The sequence below is a fragment of the Phlebotomus papatasi genome, chromosome 2 (genome assembly GCF_024763615.1).
Source record: "Phlebotomus papatasi isolate M1 chromosome 2, Ppap_2.1, whole genome shotgun sequence".
Taxonomy (NCBI): domain Eukaryota; kingdom Metazoa; phylum Arthropoda; class Insecta; order Diptera; family Psychodidae; genus Phlebotomus; species Phlebotomus papatasi.
The window spans coordinates 6216084-6229155 of NC_077223.1; the positions used below are offsets into that span (position 1 = coordinate 6216084).

The window sequence follows — 13072 nt, forward strand, 5'->3', positions numbered from 1 at the left end:
TGATGTTATCCGCCATCTTGACGCGTAGTTTTTCTCCTTGCCACATGTCTAAGGTAACCACGTCTTTTTTATCAGACTTCATCTTACACATCCTTGAGTTTTCACCGCTAATATTGTTAGATTTTTCAGTTTTCGTCCTCCCAAGATGTTCACTTTGTTTATTTTTTATTAAATTTTAACCGAAATCACTGTTTTTTATTATTGTTTGGCATCACGCCACGCCATCGAAGTCTCAATAATTGTTTAATTTTTGTAAAAAGATTTAATATTTTGCATTAACCTTATTGATCATATTAATTCAATTATTTTTAGTTATTGCTTTCATTATATTAAACTTTAATTTCAATGTTTTGATGAATGTTTTCTCACCTTAAAATTTTTTGATGTCTGTTCACTTCAAGCTTTCAGGAAGGAAAGCTCAGTCTTAAAATATCTCCTTCCTTTCCATAAGGACTAAGAACCTTTATGAATTAATGAAACTCTCAAACATTCTGAAGTACTCTCGAAGTAAAGTGCACTAAAGCGTTGCGTTACAAACCTTTCAAATCCGAAAAGCGCCGAGAAGTAGGCAACTGCGCCAGGCTCAAAGAAAAGAAAAACCAACAGACAAATCCAGATTGAAAGAAAATCACTGGAGGATTTTATTAAATTTCTTCTTTACTAATTTTAAATATTGTATATAAGTTGTATAATCATTATTATCGTATCTTTTCTCTTTATTTTTTTTTATATTATTTCTCTTTATTTCTGTTTTACTGTAATAAAGATGTCTCAAAACTATATAGAACTTCTTAAGTAAATTCTAGTTGTTGAAGCCATTGAAGAGTTTAAGGAAGAAAAAAAAAACATCTCTCAGAAGCAATAAAATGGTACTTTTTACACAAAAAAATTACACAGGATTCCTCTCCTCTTTCTCGTACACATTAGATTTATAGGACAGGTAGAGCCATTGATTCTTGTCTACCCGCGAAAAAATCAACTGAAAATGATGGTTAAACCAGACAAAAATAAAGAAATAGAGGATTTTAAAAGAGACAATTTCTCAATAGAGACACTAATTATTTACTGTATTTCTATTCTCGCTCTAGATTTTATCTTTCAATATTTTTTATCAGTTTTTTTTTGCTGTGATTCTCCCACAATTCCCTGTGATACCTCTCTCTCTCTCTTACTCTCCACTCTATTGGAGAAAAAAACACATCTTCATGCAACAACAAAGAAAAGAAGAATGAAGAAAAAAAATGACACAAAATTTTATCTGCAGATTGAGACTCTCCTTGTTTTCTCCCCACTGAATATTCGTTTTTTTTTGTTATAAAGTTGCGCAAGTAAAATCTTTAGGAAGCCCACCCCCGCAGTCCACAGCAACGAGTGAATGCGAAAGAAAGTCCTCTCACCGGAAGAGCGGGGGTATGTTCCTCCTTTTGAGCTTGCCTGATGACGAAGGGCAGCAATGGACAGTTACATTTTTGATGGACACTGGAGAGTCTCCGTCTACAAGTCACTCTCGCCGTAGAGGGCCGTGCTGAAGGACATGTAGTCGAGGGCTCCGGGAACGGCACCTGGCCCCTTGAAGGGTGGCATGCGCTGAATACAGTACTCAGCCTGATCCGGTGGCAATTCACGTCGCAGCTCATCGGGCAGGATGTACGGCTGAAAAGGCACACGGGACAATTAAATATTAACTATTTTTGTTCAAACTTAATATGTGCAGATGATCCATAATTTCTTGTGCACTTCTTTATTCACTTTTGCCATTTATTTCAGGCTACGATGTCATTATGACAAATTTAAAATGATATGGTAAACTTGTAATTCCAACCGCTCTAACATTTGTAACATTCATGGTTGTATATAGAGGCACTGAGCCTAATTTACAAAGAAACCAATAAACATTATTATAAAAAAAAATCGGAAGAACTAATTGAAAATCCAATTTATATCAGTTACTAAAAGCTTCATAGAGCTACCTGCAACGACCATTCGATGTGCACTGGACTTTAATATTATCCTATTTCCGAATTTATTACGAAAATTTGTCATATGACATTGTCATATAGTTACAGAATTCCCTTGCAGCTCGTATGAAAAGTAATGGAACCAGTAGGGAAATTCTGTAACGCTCTGGCAATGCCATATAACAAATTGGGTTCGAATCTTAGGAGAGCTTTTTCGAAAATGCCATTCTGTAGCCGTGACATTGCCATTTCAGCTCACGTGGCATTGTCAGAAGTCACATATTTGAGATTTCTGGCAATTCAAATGACAATGAATTTTGTTAAACAAATCAATCAAAACGTACTGTATTTTCATAAAATTATCAATTAAAGGGATTTCATTAAAAAATCAGTGAATTGCATTTTCGAACTTATATGACATGACAAAAAAAGCTCGATTGGCATTGTCAGGTTTCGAACTCACGCGTGATAATGCCACAAAAATTACAGAATTCCCGTACAGGTGTGAAAAAGGCAATAGGGAAAGATGGTCAGCATGCTAACGCGCCAGATCAGCAGATAGTCAGATAGTCCGCTATCAAAATCATATTCAAGAAACGATATCAATTATTTTAATTTTTCTCAATCCCAATCCCAATTCCCAATAGCTTTAGTCCATAGCAGAAGCCTGATCTTGAAAACACTGAAAAACATATTTCTAATCCTGTTCTTTATTTTTTATTCGATTACAAGTGCTTTCAGAGGAAGAATTCCAGCACATTTCGGGACAGAAGACGATCAAACAATTCGTTCTTCGAATCTTTGAATTTCAACATTGACAAAACGTTTCCTAAAAACTTCAAGCCCATTTTCATCGATCTTTCAAGCTCCGTCTAATTTAAAACTGAAAAGCAAGCATCTGTCCACTGTAATCATTTATTATTGTTTATTTAATAAAATCAATAACTATAGGGTTCGTCCCTCTTACACAGGTTGTGTTACCCTCCACCAGGTCAGTCGGGTGGCGATGTTTTTCGACGTTTTCTCTTTGTGTGCCTGAGTGACACCGAGCAAGACTACCGAATTGTCAAAGCAGAATAAAAGCGGAAGAACCGAGAGTGTCTCCCTCTTTTCTCGTCGAAGTGACTTTTAGAAACCATAGTTAGTGAGTCGTAGAAAGGTGCATATTTAGAGCAATTTTCTTCATCTCCATTCCTGAGAATCACGTTGCCGTTTCATCATAACTTCCTTCTGCCTTCCAGAAATCTCAGGAGATTCCTTCTTTGCGATCGCTTTTAGCCGGATTTACGGCTCTGAAGCTGAAGTCCCATTTTAACACCTGAATATATTCACAGTTATATTGCTTATTCCAAGAGGCTTTCTGAGGCTTGGATTGTTTTAATTGGACATCGAGCTTAACCATTTGCCTTTTACAAGTAATTTACATCCTCCTTTGTGTCCTCATTGACAGGTTGATTAGCGGAAAAACAATATTTAACCTGACCCACCCTGGTAAAATCTAGCGATACCGATCAATGATGATCTGGTAAGCAAAGGAAGGGACTTGAACAAGACAATCCCGTCAAAAAAAAAATAGTTCACAATAGCTGGTTAATTAGCTCTCGACATTAAAAATCCCTGCACCCTGGGCGAGGTCCCAGGAATTATAAGTGAGGTCAAGGAGTGCCCTCCAGATAAAAATCAGACGAAACAGAAGAGAAAACGTTATCTGACGGAGCAGTAATGGGAGATCAAAACCTACCAGAACGTTACGGTGCTTAGGGATATGATTACGAGGGCAAAGATCACACATATCTAACACGAGTTCTTGTTAAAATCACGAAAGCCAAAATCCTGAAAGCCGGTATCTTGAAAGCCTGTATCCTGATCGCCATAATCTCGAAAGGGCTATAATCCCAAATTCTTCGGCCATAACAAATTTGGCCGGACATTTCTGTTACTTGTGGCCCGGTCCCTTTATTTTGGAGACGAGAGGGGACGGCTTAGTTGATCTTTGCTGTGTCTGCAGTGAGACCCTTAAGCCTCTTGCCAATATCCACTCTTCTGCTGCATATTACCACCCATATTTCTGGAGGTTCTCTTTGTTTGTGTCCAGGGCTTGCCATATTCAATCGGTTTCCAATTGGTCAAAGTACGACAATGGCAGTCATTTTAATAAAATATTTAATAAATAAATTAAGCTAGACGAATAACATGTAAGAGAACAGTACTCATTTTACACTAGTAACATACAGAATAACACTGGAAGCCTGGACTTCGGAGGCGTAACGGAGGACTAATTGTCCTGAGTTCTATCTCGACCGCACATCGTAGTCTATGAATTCACAATAAATAACGATGAAGTTAAGAAGGGAGATCAGTGAGTGGGTATGAGCTACTCGTTTAGATGCAATTCCAAGTTCCTGGTGTGATTTCATAGTTTCTGACGCGATAGCTCCTATTGTACCCAGTACCCACAATAATCGGCAGTACGCGTTTGGAGTCTACCCCGGACCTTTGGGCCAAGGTGGACGCCAAATGCTCCATCTCCAATGTTATTCCATCTAAGAGCCTCGTCCCAATCTCGTGGCGGATTGTAATATCGACCATGTGGAACCTTTCCCAATTTTTTTTACAATCAGGTCGGGTCTGAGACGGGAGCCGGACGGCAGATCGATTGGAGCCCTCCCCTTTTGTATGGGATGATTCCAAGAATGTGCCTCAGCGTTTCCACGCGCGCAACTGCGGCAATTTATATCAGGCTGCGGGCAAAATCTGTTTAGTGCTACCTGATTTTACCCACTAAATTATTCGTCCGCATTCCTAATGCTGTAAATGTAAGGAAACCGTTCGGATTTAGTAGCTTCGGATGGAAGAGCCAACTCTTACCAAGACAGTTCTCCTTGAAAGCGGATGTAGCGGACCCCTGGGATTTACTGTGTGCCCATTGTGCTTGCATTTTCTTTTTCGAGTTCTCCTTAAACGCCTCTACTTCCCGCATTGACGTCTTAGATGTCTCATAGCTACTAAGGAAATTTTGTGTTTTGCGAAAAAGGAGCAAACGAGTATTGAACGGCGAAATCTCGAGAAAGCGTCGGAGTGTGCGAATAGTACAACAAATCCTCTGATTGGTATGGGAGACATGATAACACCAGGATAATACCGATCAACAAATGGGATACGTTGTCCATCAAAGAGAAAAAATCAAAAGAGGTCTATTTTTCCGTTGACACCTTTTCACAATGGCTTGCATAGCTTCCCAGCAACGAAAGTTCCCTGTTTGAACACTGTTCAGCAAACGCGTTCGGAACAGGGTTCGGTCCAATGGAAATCCTTACGGGCTGGGAAAAAGCGAACGCGGTTGAAGCAATAGTTCTCTTAGATGGCCACCACTTTCTGAACATTTGGGAGGCCGCCACCGTTGCGGCATGTCGAACAGGGAACTCTATCGTTGCTGGGTTTTCTTAGAAGAAATGCAACAAATTCCAGTATAATCAAAGTAGGCATTACATACATCTTCCTTTTTCAAAGAAAATCGTGAGATGACAGTATAGTAGGCAATATTGTAGGCCTACTGTATCTTTCGTGGTAACGAATCACAATTTGAATGGCAATAAATAAAGTTTCCGCAAGATATTATGGATCGACGAATTGCAAATGCAACGGTCGAAGAATGTGCCACTTACCTTGTCGGATGCTAGAATCCTGAAGGAGTCTATCACCTGCTCTGCCGTGTCTGTGTCCGTGGATTCGCGTGTCATAAAGTCGAGGAAGGCGTCAAAGTGAACATATCCAGTGCTGTTTGGATCAACAACGGCCATTATGCGTTGGAAGTCCATCTCACCCTGCCTATCCTTGCCAATGGAGTATCCAAGAGACACCAGGCACGACTTGAACTCATCCGGAGCCAGGCGACATGAGCGATTCTTGTCGAAGTGATTGAAACTTGAACGGAACTCATTGAGTTGCTCTTGCGTGATACCCTTGGAGTCTCGTGTCAGAATCTGATTCTCCACCTCATTGATATTGCGATTGATTGAGGTCAGTAGCTGTTCCCAGCCCACGCGCAGTGTCTCCATGGTGTAGTGAGTGTAGCGATTCTCGAAGATCATGGACTCCTGTACGGCCTGATGGATCTTCTCCAGTTCCTCAATGTGTGGCTTGTACGCATAGACAGCCTGTTCGTACTCCCGCAGGCGATGCAGCTGATCCTCCAAGGAGCCCTGGAGACCCATACCGATGGCCGTTACAGCATCCATCTGGCGTTCAATCCATGGACCAACAGCATTGGCCTTCTCGGCAAACTGTCGGCGCAGCATCTCATTATTCTGCTGCTTGCGCAACTCATTGGCCAATGTTTGATCACGCTGTGGCACCAGTCCACGAACATCTCCCCACTTCCTCGTCAAATCTCCCGCTGTTAGCGTAGTGTAGGGATTCTCCAGACCTCCAGGGATTTGATGTTGCTTCACAATGGCCTCCACCTCACGCACAAGCCCAACAATCAGATTGTACTCCTTATCGGCCTCCCCGAGAGTCGCCTTGAACTGATCGTGTGCCTGGATCAGACCCTGGATCTCCTCCATCGTGTGCACAATGAACATATCCACAAGATCCTCACGAGTTCCATCCAGCCAATTGTTGAACGGTGCTGCACGCTTGGCAAATTCCAGATGCAGGATATCGATCTTCTCCAGAATACGCTCAGCCTCATCCAACGCCTGCCGACGACGCTGTGTCAGCGCCCCAAGACGATCCCACTGATCGCAGATGCGCTGGCAGCGAGCATTAACTGACAGACAATCATGATATTCCAGCGTATTGAGTTCCTGAGCAATGGCTGCAATTTGCTCAACACGATCCTGATGTGCTGCCAGATCTGACTCAAAGGCTTCGTGCTTCTTCTTGAGTGCCTTCAGTTCATTCAGACGACACTGACGGAAGTCTTGCGACTGCAGCATCTCCTCCTTTCCGCGTGTCCAGTCCTCATGCGTATCCGCCTTGTGCTTGAACTTCTGTGCCAGATGCTCCAGACGCTCCAAACGCATCGTCTCCGCCAATAGCCACTCCTCAAAGGCCTTCTCAGCCTTCTCCAGTCCCTTCCATGCATTTGAAATGTCCGACACAGTCTTGCCCTCAGTGGGCATATAGGCTGGTCGATTGGACAGACGCAGCTTCGTCTGCAGCGTATTGAAGTTGGTCTCGAGCTTTGCCTTCTGCTCCACACGTGGTGGCTTATGCTTACGCCGATATGTCCGATACTCCTCCAGTTTCTTCTGCACTCCGGCTAGAGAATTGTCCGTCTGACGAGAATTGAGCCATGGCATCGTACGACGAATCCATTCGAGTAACTAAACCACCCCCAGAAAAAACGAACTCACAATCAACAACAAAATTCCTTGGGGAAATTTAAGAAAAATCATTGCTTACATCACTGGCCAATCTCTCGTACTCTTCCATGAGACGTTCATTCTCCTGATTCACCTTCAGCACCTTGCAGATGCGATTGGCAGCTGTTTCAGCCTAAATGACAGAGAATCTGGTCAAGCTGAGCTTTGAGAATAATTACCAGAGGCAAATCTTCAAGGATAGTGAAGGAGTGATAGTTTTTCTTTTGAGTTTTGTTAGAGAAAAGACCAGAAAAATCATGGAGGAAGAGTCATCAGCTGCTGGAAAATTCAAATAAAGAATACCTGGAAAAGACCATTTGGTATTCCATGCAAACAATTGAAGTTTACATGATCTAGGCTCTCTACGCTATTTAAAGTATCTTGAAAGATATTTACTGAGATGTTTCATTTCTTTATTTTTGCTAAAATATTAATATCGTAACAGAAGAAACACCATAAGGAAGATGTGACTGAAGGAAGGTTGATTTGTAAGGATGACCAAAGACCCTGACAACCGTTTAAGTTTCTAATCTAATCCGTAAATAGACAAACTAAAATCAAAACAAAATCAAAAAAATCGCACTAAAATTCAATGAAAATCTATGATAAATTTATAAAAATCTATAAAAATATTAAATTGTAATCTTCAGATCTTCCGGTGTTCGCCAGAAGATTATCTTCCATTCAAATCAAATTATTTTTTTACAAAGTTTTTGATCCTTGTTATAGGTTTTGCTCAATTATTAGTTTTCTCGAAAAAATCCAATTTCAATCCAATCTTTACGAATTTAAGCTTATTGAAAAATTTTAGAACAAACTCTGTCTAGGAAGGAGCTGTTTTTTTAAGAAATTCTCCTTTTTTCTAACCATTTCCGCACTTATTTTGACGGAATTAATGGTAGAAAAACGTTTTCATTGATCTGAGAAGATTTTCTTAAAGAAAAGTGCGTTTGCTTGAGAATAATGTCTCAGGGGAAACGTTCTTAGACCACAAAAAGGATTTAAACTTTACTTCAAAAAATCGGCATAAATCCTTTTTGAAACCGATTTTGATGATTTTAAATGATTCGGATAGCTGATAAAATTATTCATGTAGAACAGCGCTCCACGGCTTTATTTGAATTTGAATTTAGTCCTCTCTAGAGTAGTATCATAGTCACCTTCGTATCTATGCTCGCTGGGATAGAAGTCGTCACTTTAGGTGTGACGTCTTGAGGAGGGCTATACACATATCTATTCTATTCAAACAGTCTCTCGCCGATCGTCAAGGAGTGCGTTTGGGGTTGCGCTGGGATTAGCCCTCCAATGGGTAACTATAATTCTCCCGCGAGTTCTAGAATACACGTTGGTGACTCGGTCGCGATTTAATTAATAATCCTCCGGTTTATTTGGGGTTCTCTACATTCATTGGTTTTTTCAAAGAGTGAATTATTAGCCTTTTTAAGGAGAAGTTATCAACAGAAACCTCTAATTCTTTTCTTTTTTTTTCTTGAGACTATGTTCGAAAGATATCTACGGGCTTTGTGCTTGAAATTTAGCAGAAATTCTCTCCAACCAATTTTCTCTTATGCGTCAGCCATTTGGTGGCTTAGGGTCAACCTCAAATGCACTATAGACACCCTTAACAGGCTCAAACGACACGCGTGTCTCGCTATCTGCGGAGCTTTAAGGTCTACTCCAACTGCTGCCTTGGAATTGATACTTAACTTAACCCCCTTGCATATCTTTATAAAATGGGAGGCAGTTAAAGGAGCTTTAAAATTAGAAAGCGGATGCTTATGGAATCTCAGAGAAACTGTAACTGGACACTCTTGTATTTTAAATCAAATGATACGTAAATATCCTATTCTAGCTACATGTCCAGCAGAATGGAGCAATAACCCCAACATTGTTCTGAGTCGTGAGATCAATACGATAGACTACCAACATAATCTTGATCTGATCGCAAGTGTAATGTCAAAGTTTTCACGGACGGCTCAGAGAGAGATGGGAAGTCTGTTGCGGGTTTTGTATGGATCAACCGAAATATAGAGGAATATACTAGTCAAATATATACAACAGCTTTTACTGCAGAGATCTTTGCTATAGTGTCAGGTCAGCATTATTTTGCCTTCTGAATCACGGACTGGAAAATATGGACATCTGTATTGCATCGGACAGCAAGAGACCTTTAAGAGCAATTGCAGAGGGATCTACTGACTCATTAACTGATAAAGGAAGCAAGAAATTACCTTAAGGAACTGTCAGCACAAAATAGAATTATTCTATTCTGGGTCCCAGGACACGCGGATATCCTGGTAAATGAGATTGCGGACAGGCTATCGAAACTCGGTAGGGAAAGGTCTTTCATAGGACCCGAACCTGTGATAGAAGTACGCAAGGAAACAAACAATGATCAATTAAAGAACATTGTTCTCGAGGAACACAAAAAATATTGGGAAAACACAAATGTCTGCAGATCCACAAAGGCTCTGCTAGAGAATTCAATGGACATCTTTGCCCAATTATTGAACTTCCCCAGAAAATCAACAAGAACTATCGTTGGATTCAGGAGCCTCTCGACATTTCATTTTTCCATACGTTTTTGCATAGGGGCACTGAAGACTATTGGCAAGTTTTTTCCTAAAGAGAATTGACTTATCGGTCTGATATATTTCGAAATCGTGCATTAAAAGCTATCTAAAAATACATATTTCATAATGTTCATCGAAATAGTATAAGAACTACGAGCAAATTTGTTTAAGTCGTGGTGCAATGACTGCAAAATTTTTACAAGGAAAACTGAAAAATAGCTTCACTTTTTGTTAGGCTTGATGGGCCCCTGGTTGGATTACTTACAGGACACTGGCTGAATGCCCATCTATTTAAGATGAACCTGGTCGACAGCCCGATATGCAGATGGTGCAAAACTATGCGTGAAACAGTGGAGCACTTTCTAGGAAATTGTGCAACGCTATCTTTAGACGCGTAATTTTTGGACAAAAATTGACACCATTGACTTCCAGGATTTTCAGATTATCCGATTGAGTGATCTACACAATTTCTGGATCGGAGCAATAAACGAAATTGGGATCAGGGATTAGTCATCTAGACATGCAGAGCTATCTGCTCAACATGGCTGCATCCCATCCCAGGATACTTTTAGCAATCTACATCATCTAAAATATTAATCTTATATGTGTCATGGTCATTGAGGCTCCTGAATGAATTGTGTTTACCAACAGTGGGGATCTCAGTGGCGCAATAGGCAAGGCCATTGGGTCTTGGACGGAAGATATCTCTGACTCGACTTGCGAAGTTATGAGTTCGAAAACCGCACGGTGCAAGCAACCGAAAATCAGGAAAAGACATCTTCGCTGTGATAAAAACGTAATAAAATGCACTGCCTCTGCCCCTTCTGCCCAAAAAACTCTGGGAGCGTGGAAGAAACATTTACACTGCGGGAAAACGCTCCTTAGCGGTCTACACATGGACTTAGCTGATTCTTCCATTACGAAATACAACAGCAATAATTTTTTGAGAAGAGAACGACCCCTCACAGTTCTTTCTACTTCGTTACGCCCTTATCAGTTATAACCAGAAATTTAGACATGGACAATACCAATCTCGTACAACATACCATTTCCCCTCAATCAAAGACACATTCCCTTCTTCTAAACAAAAAGGCCATATAAGCTACATAATATTCAAAAAGTATAACCAATGAAAATTTTGTCTTAGTTACGGCTCGTGAATTTAACCTCTGTTGTGACCTAATCTAACTCTAAAATTAATATTTTTTGGGAAAGTATAGTAGACATAGTTCAATGAATTATATTCTCAAATTGCTCTTGACTTTTTCTTTGGCAAAATTATTCAATTGAAACTTTCAAGGCATTATTCAAAAAATCACACAGCAGAATTCCCTATTTATTTTCCTTCCTCAAAAATAAAAATTGAAAGTCTCAACATAATTTTGTAAAATAGTTTAGTAGCGGTTTCTGTAGCACAGCGAATCACTTTCAATCTCGTGATCATTCATTGAAGTACCAAAAAAAAACTTAAACTGTCTCGAAATAGACACATAACTTTGGGTTTTTTTTCTTTCCTTCTTTTCCGGAGACTAGACACAATTTTTGCAATCATCATTCATATAAATTATGATTGAAACAGCCTTTAACTGCCAGATGGTCTATTTTGGCTACCAATGACTCTTCCTCCATGGTGAATTCACCCATTGATCTGTCAGCAAGAACCATTCAGAATCTCTCATGCGGTATCATTGTCAAGAAGTGAGAGATTTCTAAATGGAAAATGCGCGGGTGAGGGAGCAAACAAAAAGAGCAAGGCACAAAAGGGCAAAAGACACACAGACCTTTTGGGCACCACTGAAGCAATGGTAGTAGGAAGACACATAAGTCATAACAGCTCGTTCATCTGGCATCGCAGTATTCTGTAGGTCTGCAATTAAGTGCCCCGCAAAATCGGCACGAAGCCACACACAGCAACAACATTTTTAATTTTTGCATTAAATGTACAACAATTTCATGTTTGTTTTATGGGAGGCAAATATAGAGAAAATTAGTTCATCATTTGGTATGTTATATTAATTGGGTGTGGTAGTATAAATAAATTGATGGACATTAGGCTAAATCGGACGCAAAAACACACAGAAAGAAAAAATAAAGAAATGAGAAATCGTGAGAGTGAAGAACAAGAAATACCAAAAAAAAATTATAGTTATACGAGACTATGATAAATTTCTAGACATTTCAGTAGCTCAATCCTCTTAAAATCTTTTTATTGGATTTCACATTGAGATTCTTTTTCTTGCCTTTCTCTCGTCCTCTCTCTCTCTTTTCTTTTTATTCTCTGTGCTTTTAGAATTCCTTCAAATTTATTTTATACAACAGCAGGATTGATTTAAATCAAGCTGAAAACACATTGAACAATAAATTATTGTTTCGAATTATTCTTTTTAAAGCTTTCCCGTAAAATTTTCAAATAAAACCGACTTTTATAAGCCTTTTCAGAATATAAAAATTTCTAGGATATTTTAGAAAAAAACTAATTCAAAAGTAAACCATAAATCTAGAATAATTTACTACATCATTACTTCGCAAAGTTTATAGACGAAAGTTTAGCAAATCCAGTGTTTATGACGAGAAATACCCCATTAGATTGCATGCAGAATTGGATTTGGATGAACTGGAACAACTTTTGAGATATAGAAATTAAACTAAAAAATAGATTTCCAAAATGTAAATGTGGATTTCAAGAGGGGTCACTAAAAACCTTAAATTGATATCTCAAACCGTTTAATCTCTATGCACAATTAACTAAGAGGTAAACGATAAATTGAATAAACATTAATAATATTTAGAGTTCCCACGCTAAAATAATCAAAAGGATAACCAATTGAACGATTAAATACCCAAGAAGCAAAATATGATCAGCAGCACACCCCTGGCATGTGGTCTGTGGAAAATTACTCTGCATTTGCAACCGTTACGCAAGATATCTTAACAGTAAGGACTGTTTCCCTTTTGGAAGATACTGATCCCTGTGGAGGGATAAATGTACTAGATTTCTGTCTAAATAACTTTTCCCTATTGGCTCTGTGAGCTGAGTAAAGGACCTGGCTTCAAATAGCCCCATATAAAAAAGAGAACTTGCCATAATGGTCAATGAAACGTTATTGGCACACCATTCCATAGAGGAACTTAGCATACTCGCAAGCGATGTTTCGGGAATCCGGTACAGTAA

The 13072-nt window shown here is 39.5% G+C and overlaps 2 protein-coding genes across 4 annotated transcripts in view; one reads left to right on the forward strand and one right to left on the reverse strand.

The window, feature by feature from the left end:
* Positions 1–13072, forward strand: part of LOC129802273 (clathrin light chain) — a 101639-nt gene that overhangs the window by 42670 nt on the left and 45897 nt on the right. The window lies entirely within an intron of this gene.
* The window catches only part of LOC129802258 (alpha-actinin, sarcomeric), a 44170-nt gene continuing 31715 nt past the window's right edge, over positions 618–13072 (reverse strand). For 2 of the 3 annotated variants that reach the window (XM_055847943.1, XM_055847942.1), the window contains exons 7-9: positions 7368–7460; positions 5624–7288; positions 618–1653 (exon numbers count right to left, since the gene is read on the reverse strand). In XM_055847943.1, the coding sequence (XP_055703918.1) occupies positions 1495–1653; positions 5624–7288; positions 7368–7460 (1917 nt within the window). In that variant the 3' untranslated portion in view covers positions 618–1494. Of the gene's footprint in view, positions 1654–5623; positions 7289–7367; positions 7461–11681; positions 11768–13072 lie in introns of all 3 variants that reach the window. The other variant, XM_055847944.1, reaches the window with a different exon arrangement.